This window comes from Nomia melanderi, chromosome 5 (assembly GCF_051020985.1).
Source record: "Nomia melanderi isolate GNS246 chromosome 5, iyNomMela1, whole genome shotgun sequence".
Classification (NCBI taxonomy): Eukaryota; Metazoa; Arthropoda; class Insecta; order Hymenoptera; family Halictidae; genus Nomia; species Nomia melanderi.
The window spans coordinates 7,122,704-7,135,648 of NC_135003.1; the positions used below are offsets into that span (position 1 = coordinate 7,122,704).

General features: G+C 32.1%; 2 protein-coding genes across 7 annotated transcripts in view; one reads left to right on the top strand and one right to left on the bottom strand.

The window, feature by feature from the left end:
* Nucleotides 1-146: 146 nt before the first annotated feature.
* The window catches only part of LOC116430910 (tachykinin-like peptides receptor 99D), a 20,687-nt gene continuing 7,888 nt past the window's right edge, over nucleotides 147-12,945 (bottom strand). The window contains exons 1-10 of one of the 5 annotated variants that reach the window (XM_031985610.2): nucleotides 11,258-11,549; nucleotides 8,674-8,749; nucleotides 6,689-6,927; nucleotides 6,046-6,194; nucleotides 5,204-5,328; nucleotides 4,595-4,803; nucleotides 4,360-4,460; nucleotides 4,187-4,277; nucleotides 3,848-3,966; nucleotides 147-1,908 (exon numbers count right to left, since the gene is read on the bottom strand). In XM_031985610.2, coding sequence (XP_031841470.1) covers nucleotides 1,650-1,908; nucleotides 3,848-3,966; nucleotides 4,187-4,277; nucleotides 4,360-4,460; nucleotides 4,595-4,803; nucleotides 5,204-5,328; nucleotides 6,046-6,194; nucleotides 6,689-6,927; nucleotides 8,674-8,734 — 1,353 coding nt within the window. In that variant the 5' untranslated portion in view covers nucleotides 8,735-8,749; nucleotides 11,258-11,549 and the 3' untranslated portion in view covers nucleotides 147-1,649. Of the gene's footprint in view, nucleotides 1,909-3,810; nucleotides 3,967-4,186; nucleotides 4,278-4,359; nucleotides 4,461-4,594; nucleotides 4,804-5,203; nucleotides 5,329-6,045; nucleotides 6,195-6,688; nucleotides 6,928-7,157; nucleotides 7,235-8,673; nucleotides 8,750-11,257; nucleotides 11,550-12,945 lie in introns of those variants that run through there. The other 4 variants (XM_031985611.2, XM_076367537.1, XM_031985609.2 and 1 more) reach the window with 4 other exon arrangements.
* Nucleotides 12,233-12,945, top strand: part of LOC116430911 (uncharacterized) — a 22,784-nt gene continuing 22,071 nt past the window's right edge. The window contains exon 1 of one of the 2 annotated variants that reach the window (XM_031985614.2): nucleotides 12,233-12,354. The gene's annotated coding sequence lies outside the window, so the exon portion shown is untranslated. The remainder of the gene's footprint in view (nucleotides 12,355-12,945) is intronic. The other variant, XM_031985615.2, reaches the window with a different exon arrangement.

Sequence of the window (12,945 nt, forward strand, 5' to 3'; positions counted from 1 at the left end):
TGTTTAGCCATTAAAATTTACTATATCCTGTTTATTATAATTTTACATATAATGTACATACAGACATAAGCATTAGTAATACAATTAAGAAACTTTTATTAATGCAATAATAGAAGAATACATTCAGTTTATTTTCCTATGTTATGAAGTAATGCAAGACTTAATATTAATATAAAATGAAATTCTAATATTAAAAAGTTATTGTAGGTTGATATAATAACATTTAAAAACATCGTTTTATGAAATTGCTAATAATATTAACTATAAGATAAACATTTTATATTAATACCGCTACTGCTATCAATATTTAAAAGTTTAGTTTTACTTACACAAATAATAATGTAATTGTATTAGCTATTTCAACCAAAGCGAGATCATAAATAATTTTATAAGATTACTTCTAATTTCATATAGAATAAAAGGAAAATGTTACTAATATCTGAAATAACTTTTTGATATTTCTGAATTAAATATGTGACATTTAAAACTACTTTTATACAATAAAATTTCTTCTCTATGAGACATTAAATTCTATACGTCTCTTACGTTGGCTGCATGGGTCATAGGTTTAAAATTGCACAGGGGCAAGAGGATTCTTATATTCACAACACTCGACTTTCAACGCAAGGTCATTGGCGCACGCCAAGATCCGAGCGTCGTAAGTGGAAGAATCCTCTTGTTCTCCTGCACTTTTAAATCTCTGGCTGATGGAGCTAGCATGAGAGGCGGACTGTACATAATACTTAAGGTATATAAAATTTGTGTAATAGAAGAATAATATTTTAATTAAAATGTCACAGCCTTACATATCTTCCATAGTGTTTTTGTATATTAAACTGTGTCCATACCAAATGCATTTATAAAAAAGAAAATAGAACTTATTTACAATAATTTTTAAATTAAAATTTTCAATTTTATTCATTGTCATATCTTTCTTGCATTTCAATACATCCACAAATCCTATTATCGGTAAATTACTGTCACATTTCATTAATCTTATTACTAAATATAAAGGGAAACATTTATATAAACTTTTTAAATAAAACATATATTACAATCTATCTGAAAAATGAAAAATTAGCATATAAAACAATATTTATACATTAATAAATGGACAAACGTCAACAAATTGTAAGTATAATCACCATTATATAAGTAGACACTTACATAAGGTTCACAGACAAGTCTGAGCAATGGTTAAAATAGGGTACAAAGGAATTGTGATATGTCATTAATGGTTCGTTGGTCTTGTGTGAGGTAACCATTCATTAATTCAACTTTGTCTATACGCAGTGGATACAAAAATCACAAAAATTTTGCACTTCGAGTATAATGCAATTTGTCTTTTTGCTGACCATGTTCAAAGTACTTTATATGTATAATCTTATCAAGTACAGGTGATAGGAAAAAGGTAGATTCTGGAACGTAGTGGAGAAGTAATGGCAATCAAGCAATATTTTACATCTGACCGAAATTTAAAATTGAATGTAAATAAATTCTACGATTAATCTGTTGTTATGGGAGCCAACGGGCATGGCAGTCCTCGACATTCTTCTATCTAAATACTTACTTACTTACCCCTTTTGCCAACAGTTTTATCGACTGCGGTTGGTAGGCCTATGTGCGCATAGATTATGGAATTCTTGATATTACAAACCTAACTCTTCCATTTCAGGATCTTCTCCGTATTTCCGGGGTGAGAAAACGTATAATTCTTCGGTTTTATTCGATGAAATCGAGCAATTATGTTCATGACTACCATGCATATAATGTCCTAATCGTTTCTTATTGCGCGCATAAGTTTGGGGGTCATCAATGAATGAGTGAGTGGATCCTCTCATTGATATTCCCTTATAAAACGACGCAACAGCTGGGTAACCGCCAGAAATTGTTCGCTTCCATTCGTATCTGAAAAACAGTTAATATAATTCTGATAAATTCTATTTTACATAATGTTTGAATAATTCGCTTTGAAAATTGAATTGATAATACAATTGTACTAGAATTTGTATGTGTCATGACATTCCTATTTTGTTTCCGCGTGCACAGGTCATAATATTAAATGGCGGTGATTATAAAAATTTGAAACGCCATTTTATACACATACAGTGGATCACAAAATTATTCGCTCAGTCGATAGTGCGGTAAAGATAATATAAGTAACCATACAACGAAGAACTTTTTCAGATTCCTTTTAATGGATATACATTATTTACAGTTCAGTATAACAAAATGGTATAAAAAAGTGTAAAGTTTTGATTTATAATTGCAAAAAAAACGAATTGTGACAAATATCTACACTTTTTCACGCCACAAAATTATTCGCTCATTTCATAATAATTACTGTTTTAATTATTATCTTAATAAAATTAATATTTAGTGGGATACCCCTTCTGTTTTATAACTTCTGCTAGCCTTTTTGGCATTGATCTCACTATTTTCTGTAAATAATTAACATCAATGTTTTGCCATTCCTCTTGTAATCTGTTTTGTAGTTCAGTTTTATTTTTAATTGAATGTTTACGTATTTTAGTGTCTAGTATATTCCACACCATCTCGATAGGATTTAAATCCGGCGATTGAGGTGGAGTTTTCATTACTTTCGGGCAATTGTATAGCAACCATTCTTGCACTACTCTTGATTTGTGCTTGGGGTCGTTATCTTGATAAAAGTGGAAAATGTCTAAGATCCCCATCTTTTGAGCACTTTCCTTTAAATTTTCTTTTAAAATATTTAAATACATTATTTTCTCTATTATGTTTGTAATAATTTCCAAATTACCCACTCCATGATAACTAATGCATCCCCAAACCATTATATTGCCGCCTCCGTGTTTAACAGTACTGCATAAGTTCTTCGGATCCAACTCCGTGTTTGGTTTTCGCCAAACTTTTTGCGGGCCATCGGAACCCCAAATATTGAATTTGCTTTCGTCGTAAAAAATGACATTTTGCCAAAATTCAGGAGGCTTCCAAATATAGTTTTTCGCGAATTCTATTCTTTTTTTTCTGTTCATTTCACTTATATAAGGCTTTTTCCTTGCTGCGCGGCCGTTGTACCTATTCTTTCGCAGTGTTCTTCTAACTGTTTCATGGGAAACTTCTTTTTCAGAAAAGCCTTGAAGGAGTGAATTGATTTGGGGAGCACTTATTTTTGGATCTTCTTTAACTTTTCTCACTATAAATCGCTCTTCCGCGGAATTTAATAATTTTTTCCTACCACGGCCTGCTTTATTTTCTACTCGTCCTTCTTCTTTATATCGTTTTATAACGTATCGCACTGTAGAATAACTTTTGCAAACAATTTCCGCAAGTCCCTAATGGATTTTCCATTTTTCCAATGAAAAATAATGATTTTTCTAACTTCCAGATTTGTTTCTTTACTTTTTCTACCCATAATATTGAATTGTTGACACAAGAAGTTACAAATCAAGATCAATGCTTTTTAGTCACTTGTCTACGTTATACTGTCTACTTTTAGCGAAAAGCATAAACAAATGCCTACCAAAGCCACATTGATAGCATTTGTTTTAGTTGGTCGCAACATGGGCGAATAATTTTGTGACGTGAAAAAGTGTAGACATTTGTTACAATTCGTTTTCTTTGCAATTATAAATCAAAACTTTATACTTTTTTATACCATTTTGTTACACTGAACTGTAAATAATGTATATCCATTAAAAGAAATCTGAAAAAGTTCTTCGTTGTATGGTTACTTCATTTATCTTTACCGCATTATCGACTGAGCGAATAATTTTGTGACCCACTGTATATAATAAATATGTTAACATTACAATGTTACATGCTTACCAAATTTCATTCCAATTATAGCTTATAAAAAGCATACCTAATCGAGGTTCGGCTACTTTGCGTTTTATCCATTTCGGTATTATTGATTGGCGGACTAGTTGCCCGATTTCGCAATTTACACGGACATCGTTGTCGTAATTCCCTTCTGAATTTTCCCTGAAAAAGTGTCCTTACTCATTAAACAATTTAATAGTTACAAAGTGCATTTACATATTAACACAACCCACCCATCTAATCTTAACAAATGTGTATTTTAATTGTTATATACATTTTAAAATAAGCTCTTGAATCTTTAAGTTGCTTATTCAAATAGTTTTATTAGTTACTATACTTTTCTTATTTTATTTGTGCAAGTGAAATATTGGTGGATACGTACATTATATATTCCATAGATCAAAGGGTTGTAACAGCTGTTTGACATAGCCAGCCAATTGAAAACGAGAAATATATAATTGATGTACTCGTAACTAAAACAAATTCTTAGTTAATATACTGTAGAATAATAAGTATTATGAAACGTATTTTCGCAAGTTATGATAAAGTACTTACCAGTTTATTTTCTCGTAGCAATATTTTAAAGCGTGATATATTTGAACAGGCAACCAACAGATTGCAAAAACGGCGACAACGACGATTAACATTTTAATGACCTATGAATACAAGAAACAATTCCTTTAATTAATACTCATTGTTAACTTCTATCATACAGTAAAATGCACTCCTTGGCTTTTAAATTGAACTCAAACGCAACGTTCATTTTTTGGTGTAACGATAAAAGTCATACCCTCATCTTGTTCTTCATTAAATTTGCATCCCGACTGCTTTCCGCGTTTCCGGGTGCTCGGTTACTCCACAATTTCAGTGCCATTCTTGTATACACTAAAGAAATCACTGACAGTGGTGTCAAAAATTGAAACAACACCAACAATGTTGAGTAGATGAATATCTTTTTGTGGGAGATGTTATTGATGGCACACATCGGTACGTTCTGCTCTGAAAAATTGCACTGATTTTCAATAAATAAATACAATTACGCTCAATTGACTAATAAAAATATATTGATAATAATAACAACAACAATAATTATATTTTGATAATCATTATTATAATTTTCATTCACTAATACAATAAATTTGTCCAACAATTTGAAATGTACTACTGGTGCACGATACAGCGCTATTTTTTAAACTCAACAGAAAAATGTGAGATGCACTTATAAAACATTTTTCAAAGTGTGCAGCAAATACGATAAAAGAACAATCATCGTTTGTTATATTAACTGTTCATCACGATTACAAGTAAAATGTCTGAAAAAATTGACCGTCACGTTGGACAACATAAGAAAGTTGTACGGTTATGTATAATTCAGAAATCGATCGGTGAATAAACTTACCGCCATAAAAATTCTTGTGGACTATGGTCACTGTGTATGCCATCCCCGCCGGTATTGCTAAAATCGCGGCAAATAACCAAATTCCCATGATGACAATTTTGGCAGTGAGTTTGCTCGGCTTCGCGCTATTGGGAACAGTTAAATGCTTGGATGAAAGGAAACCATTATTACGGAATTCGCTATCGCGTTTCCAAATAATAGAACAAACAACAATTGGAACTGAGAATGTACTTTGCACAAGTATACTCGTTTCTTTAAACAACATATTAGCATTTACAATGTTCCCCGTTTAATTTGGTACTTTGACAACCACCTCCGCGCATCATTTTTTCGACGAAGTTTAAGAAGAATTTCACGAAGTTGCGGGGGAATATTGTATATATTTTAATCATTCGAATATCGTTAACTAAGAAAAGTATACGATCATAAAGACGATAGTTTTCTTAATTATTTTGTCTTGTTCACATTCATGTGTTTTTCTTTTGTGTGTGGTACATTCTTTTTTAAATTTTGCTTCTTCGTAGGTAAGTACCTAAATAACCGAATACCGTTACATTAATTTACATAAGATAGAATTAAGTATCGCATAATTTTGAAATGTGATTATATTTGCTATAGGCAGGTGGTAACATGATTCCCACTGACTCTGTAATTGAAATGTTACAGAATTTATTCTCACAATAACCAGAAGAAATATATTGGTAAATATAAAAAAAGGAAGTAATTTGGATACGAAACTAATCAATAACGAAACGAAGATGAAAATCATTAAAGAAGGAATTATCAGTTAAACAATAATATAATTAAAAGGATCGAATAAGAGTATTTGCTGCTAAACATACCTGAGTGGTTTCAAAATCGCTCGATGTCGATCAATCGCAATCGCTGTCAGCGTGAAGACCGAAGCATTGACACAGAGAACTTGCACAAAAGGACAAATAGCACACATAAAATGCGGTGAAATCCATTTTTGTAGTAGCGCAGCTTGATACTGAAAAGAAAACAAGAAAATTTGAGAATTCGTCACGAGTAATTTGCGAGATTGTTTTGTTCATAATATCCATCAGCATTTTTGTTTAAATGTAAAGGATAATTATACAAAAACGTATCGTAAACTATTGCTTGTAAATTATATTTAAGATAAAAAATTTACTTTTCTTCCAATGCCTTTCTTTATTGTTCATACCAATTTTTTTGTTGTATACCTACGTAGAAATATTTTCTGGAACGCGTTTATTCACATTTCAAGACAGCTCAGGCAATCTTTTGAAATCCAGGAATGTATAACGAAAATCCTCTTTGGAGGCAGCTTTCGACTTAACTTTTCAAAAATGAGAAATGATACAGAAGGAATTTGTATATGTCTAAAGTTACATTAGGGAGGATGTACTCGTATTGCTGTAATTCTTCTTTGGATTTTAAAGGATTTTGCTGTTACACGGACCATATGATTTCCCGGGGTATAAAAAAGAACGAGTATCTCACCTGAAGCGGACTCACGAACAAACCTATTACAATGTCGGCCAGTGCTAGATTCGCGATGTAAAAATTTGTAACATCCTGCATCCGCTTGGTCGTAGCGATTATCCATATTACGATGGAGTTTCCCACCATCGTCAAAATGGATGTGCTTCCGTATAATATACTGAGGATTACGACGATTAGCGGCGGTACTTTTTCACCCTCGTCTATTTCACAGCTAAACTCCACCTCAGCTACGAAATCTGTTGAATGGAAAAATAGATTTATTTATCAAATTAATATGATTCCATCTAAGAAGGATTCATTAACTAAAAAAATTAATAAGAAATGTTCTTGCTAACGTGTTCCCAATAAAACAGGGTTCCTAATAATACAATTTTCAATTACAATTATCGATCGCGATCATTAATTATTTCGTTATCAATGTTTCAAACGTAAATTGCGTTAAAGTATTTCTTGGACGAAAAATTACGTTTGAATGAAAATTAAATTTCGTTTCACGGAACAATCAAGTTATCCCTGGTTGTAGCAATATAAGCGCTCCTCGACCAAGCTTGAAGGAGTATGAAAAAATATGTTTGTAGTGGAAAGGATCTCCTCGTTGTTCCGAAGATACGTTAATTTCCGTCGCGATGACAGTGACTGAAAACTTCCGGTCTTTCGCAACGTTGCTCATTATCGTGTTACTGTAAATATTAAATTGCCATGGATTTTTTAACATTTTCCACGAGCATCGTATGATGACAAAATATATCAGAGAAACCTATTTTTCATTATTCTGTGTTATTCATTTTAACAATTATTTTTGAGATCGTGATTTATTATAGAATGTCGAGAGCGTCCTGATATTTTGTAATATAAATTATAATACGGAACATCATGCTGTGTGCTTTCCGAGAAATTACAATTCAATTTCTGATGGCATAGAATGTGTTCGTAATATAATACTAATACTATTATTAAATACAATACTATTATATCGTTAAATTATCATTGATACTATTTGTAATTTAATATGCATCATTTCAATTACTGTGCACATAATCATGTTTCTCGAGTCACATTTTTACTTTGTTTACGCGAGTTTTCATGATAAAAAGTTTATACGGTCGGAAGCTTAGTAGTATACATAGAAAATGGATGAGTCTTTAACCTAATTAACCGCAGTATTGCTGATACAAATGTAATTTAGGAATGACTTATATTTCATTCTATTAAAATTGAAGACTTCAAATCGTATCGCATTTACAGTAAAACCGTAAGCGAGCTACGGTGCTTAATTTCATGCCTTGACGAACTATGGAATCTGAAAACCACCATTGTAAGCTTACTACAACGTAAGGATGATGGATGAACCTGTAACTATAGGAATTTTTATTTGATCCCGAAGCTTTTGGTGAAAGGATAAGAATATCTAACGAAGTATTAATTTATATTTGCTTGATGCGCTTATTTACCGTTTCATTATTTGCAAAACAATGTGCCGGGTTTCAACTTAATATTTCTTTCAAAAGCTATTTATAGTTTAACGTTTCTAGATGAACTTCATCAAATATCCTTTGTATTTCAATATATAATATAACTTGAAGAGAACAGAGATATCTGAAATATAATTTTGTAGTAGTCAGCTTTTTATTTATGTAATTATAGATACTTCGGAGGTTTACTTTAATACTATTTCAAGAACGGCTAATGAAGTCCTTTGAATATCTGAAATTATAACTGACCGTACTTCTTTCATCTCTTACATTGATTTGAGACAAAGAAGGTAGTAATAAAGAAACTGAAATTACCTGAATATGTATAATTTAAAAAAACTTGCAGATTTTATGGAAGTACATGTTTAACTGTACTAAAATAGAACAGCGCGAAGAACAAAGTCTAATTAGTCTTCATTTAATTTATAATATCTCACATTGACCAGTAGACGGATTACATTTACATAAAATCCACAATTTAAGTATAAAAAAGAAAAACAAATTAGTTACCAGTTATATTGCTCAAACCAGTGATGTTATTATAGGTATCATTTTTTCCGGACTCGTCCATATTGAAAGTGTCCGTCTGAAAGAAAGAAAATGTCGAGCGTTAAAAACGAAATTTCCATCTGGCTTCAAAATTATTTGTGAAGCTAAATGAAGCAATAGAATATTTGAGTTTAAGAATACTGTTTGTAACGTTCTATTTTTTGTCTGGCAACTAGATCTTAATTATAGTAGCAATGCTGTGCTACATTAACTTCATTATCATAGCTTCCAAAAAATCGGTTATTTCGTAGTAGGTGCAAAAACATTCTTCCTTGGATGTGACACCTTCTAACTTGATGTTTGCATAAATTAGGTAAGTTACGGGCAATGATGGCGTTATTCGGCACGATAGACTGTACAGTTCTATGTATATCGATGTAAATACATTCGAAACGATAATACATTAGCTTCAGTCAGCTTTGTGGACGTGTACGACCTTATGCGGCTTCCGAAAATTTGCATACGTGGCCTACCAAACGGAATATTAATGCAACGTACTGCACCGAACAAATAAAACAATTAATGCACGCCAGGAATTGACAAAATACAAGAATTTTACAAAATACAACAGAGTTCGATTATTCTTCAAACGCTCGTGATAGAATATTTTTAGCCTCATTTATTATTGTTATTTATTTTTTCGTTTACAAACCGTTGAACGCGAAGTATGTCGAAACTTGGTATTCTGTTTGATAAACAACAACTTTTATGTTACTAAAACTGTTTCTACACTGTTGTTGGCTTGTAGATTAAAATAATTTGACGTTGATACATGGATATATTCATCAATTTGGGTAATTATGTAACGAAAGTAGATTTATGCTGTTGGAATACCCCGTTAACGTGACAAACAACGATACTGTAATGGAACAAATAAATGCCTTCGATACTGTGTTCATGATTCTCAATGGGATAATTGGATGCGAACCGTGTTCGAGTTCCAACAAATGCGTATATCAGTGAAAACTGGAACAGGGTACAGAGATTTTCTGGTGGACGAAACGGTCTTGTTTCCCCCGGTAAACACCGCGATAAACTTCAATATGTGAGGGATTCAATACAAGCTTCATTAGCATCAAACGACAAATTCAAAAAATTTTGTTTTAAAATATTCTGCTGTCCTCCGTTCTCCTAAATGAAAGTGGCTGTTCGTTTTATTCTACTGGTGGTTGAATTGTGAATTTTTAGGTTCTGCAGAATGTTGGAAATGCCTTCAAAGAAATTAGGTCGCGCAGTTTCATTTACGTCGGGTATGTTATTGTAACAACGTAATTAGGTGGCTCGTTAGAATCAAAGCATAAGAAACATATAGATATCTGTGACATGTGAGGAGAATATATATTGAAATGGAATTGGAAATGTCAAATATCAGTAACATTTTCGTACGTGAAATTCTGTAAATGTGAATTTTATTATTCTGTACCGCCGATTGGTAACGAAATGAATTGAATTAATATTATTTGTTTATCGATAACACGGAGAAATAATGAATTAGTGACTGTTGTTGTTTAATGCTGTGAGAATGTTAAAGTTTTCATTGGCAATAACCGTTGGCCATCGGAATGAAAGGAACGGCGTAATACTTTTGTAAAATGAAATTCGAAAATTTGTGTCACGATACAGGCGTGTTTCGTTTCTTGGAAACAGATTTGGAAGCGGGGATATTCCATTGTTTTATCAACGTCACGAACGCACATATTTAATCATTCCTTCACGAATGAATCCGACAAACAGGTTACAGTAAAATCATTATTTAGAATTCCAGTGTCGCCTTTTTTATTTGAAATTTTAAATATTTCGATAATAGTCCATAAAAGACAAGTTTATCTGAAAAGCATGAATTCAACGATTCAACGATTTCTCAGATTTTCTCAGTTACAAATGACCATCATCTTACAAGTTTTAAACTCATTTCCTCTTTATGAAGGAAAGAAACGTTTCTAACATGAACTTCTTTAATAACTTTTATCCTATGGAAGTAGGAAGTTGATATTAATATGAAAGTAGGATATTGATATGGAAATCGTATTTGAAGTGTCTTTTGTATTATAAAATCGATGAAGTAAGCACACATTTCATGTGTCTCGATAAAATGAATATGCGATAAAAAAAAATCAGAACATCGATAGTGGTTCCATTTCCATTGAAATCTTGAAAGAATGAGCACTTGGTGCAGCGTAATAGAACCGATTGAATGAAATGCAAAAGGACTTCCTTCTACGGTTGAAATCGATGTAGTCGCGCAAGAATGATATGTACAGTTATCGTCGATGTGTACATGTGTATACATTTGTCGAGCAATTTCGCGAGAGTAATGTGAAAATAACGATGAAAATTCAAAATAAAGAAATAATTATGATTAAGCTTCCATACAGATAAGGGAATGATGAACCGTTACGTTTATGTGTCTTCCAGTCAATTTGAGAGGATTCAGAGCTCACGGGATGAATATTAATCAGCTAAACTTATAATTATTTTAACGAATACTTTATACTTTCGAATTCAATGTAAATATTTCTTTTACCAATTTCAAGGATTATTTTACCTTCAATCTTCATTACTTTCCGCAATCCAGCGTACAAATCATATATTTTTTTGTATCGGAAGATAATCTAAATCAATTATCTTTTTCGTCTGCGATATTTCTTGTGTGCTTTGCTAACTTCGTTTCCCATTGCTCGTTATTTATCTCTAGTTTGTTGGCTGCCGACGCACTGGGATACAGAAAAACTAGAGTTTGTACTTTGCTCAATCTCTTCTACGACCCACCAAGGAGACGGAGAGCGATTCTGAATTCCTATTAATCAGTAGGAAGACTGTTCATCGTGATTCACGATCTCCGTAACACGAACGGTGTAACAATAACACAAGATCTAAAGTAAATACAAAATTTCTTTTACATGTAAGGATAATCGAGGTTTCAAGGAACAGCATAATTAATTATCTGAAAGTTGTAGGAATAGTAAGAGGAAGTAACGAGACAAAGAATTACACGCAATCAATTCAATAATAGATTATAAATATTTAAATACATCTATCTTGAAGATTCTCGTAGATTAATTTAGATTTAATCCGTTCAACACTAATTTATTTTAATTCTTGGAATTCTTTGAACCTCGTTTTAATTAATTTTACTGTTTAAGATTGCGGGAAGAGAATTAAGATGGTTTCTTTTCCTATTAGAAAATGGCGTTTAAGAATGGTAAAACAATGTAGTTATAAAAAGAAGTCATTTTAAAGGAGAGACTGCATAAATAGCAACATTGTGATTCATTTTTACAAGTATATTAATTATAATGTGTTATGCATTAATTAATACAGTAATACATGCTTTACAATGTACAATAGCAAAGGACAGAAAAGGAAGGCTTTCTATTCTGCTGGATGTAATGACTATCGTTACATTTTCAAATGGAAACAATACAAGTGGATGATAAGTGTCGGTTAGGACACGGTTTACCCGTCATATTGGTCCACAGCGTAACAGGTTATAGCTCCATGGTCATTGGAGACGCCGCGACAGTACCTTGTTACGGCCATGCTACGGGACAATGTGCACTTTGTGCTTGATAACGTGATTATGCCATTTGGCCGACGTAATACAAGCATGCAAAGGCCACTTTAATCGACGACGTCTTGTTTGTAAGTACTAATCAACTTGCAAGAAATACGATTGTAGGACTTTTTTATGCGTTATGGATTTCACATCAGCTGAGCATTCTTTTCAATTCATTCGAATATGATTTCTCCCTTAAACATTTCTTTTGTGACAGATTTATTGCTGAGACCTCGAATTGCAAATATTGAGATCTCTTACACAAATTAGTATGAATTAGTAATAATAAATAATAAGTAAAATAGTAATAATAAATAATTTTTGTAGTTTCGAGAAATTGATACTCATTTAGTTAGGAAGAATACGATACTCGAGTTACATCGAGTCGATTCTTATAGAATGAAACTCTATAAAAAAGTCATTAATTTTGGATACTCTATTCTATAGAATCGAATTATAGAATTTCTCTATTATATAGCTGTAAACAAGATCATTCCTTGTTAATTGCGTCGTGTCATAAACGATATTGATGAGGCACTTTTCGTACAGTCGAATTTTCTTAAGCCACGTTTACGATGAGTGACGTAAAGTGAAATTGCTTTGCACAGTTTGGACACCATTAACCGAAATAGATTCTAATACGTTGACTTTATCCATTAAAGGGAGGATCTAGCTCG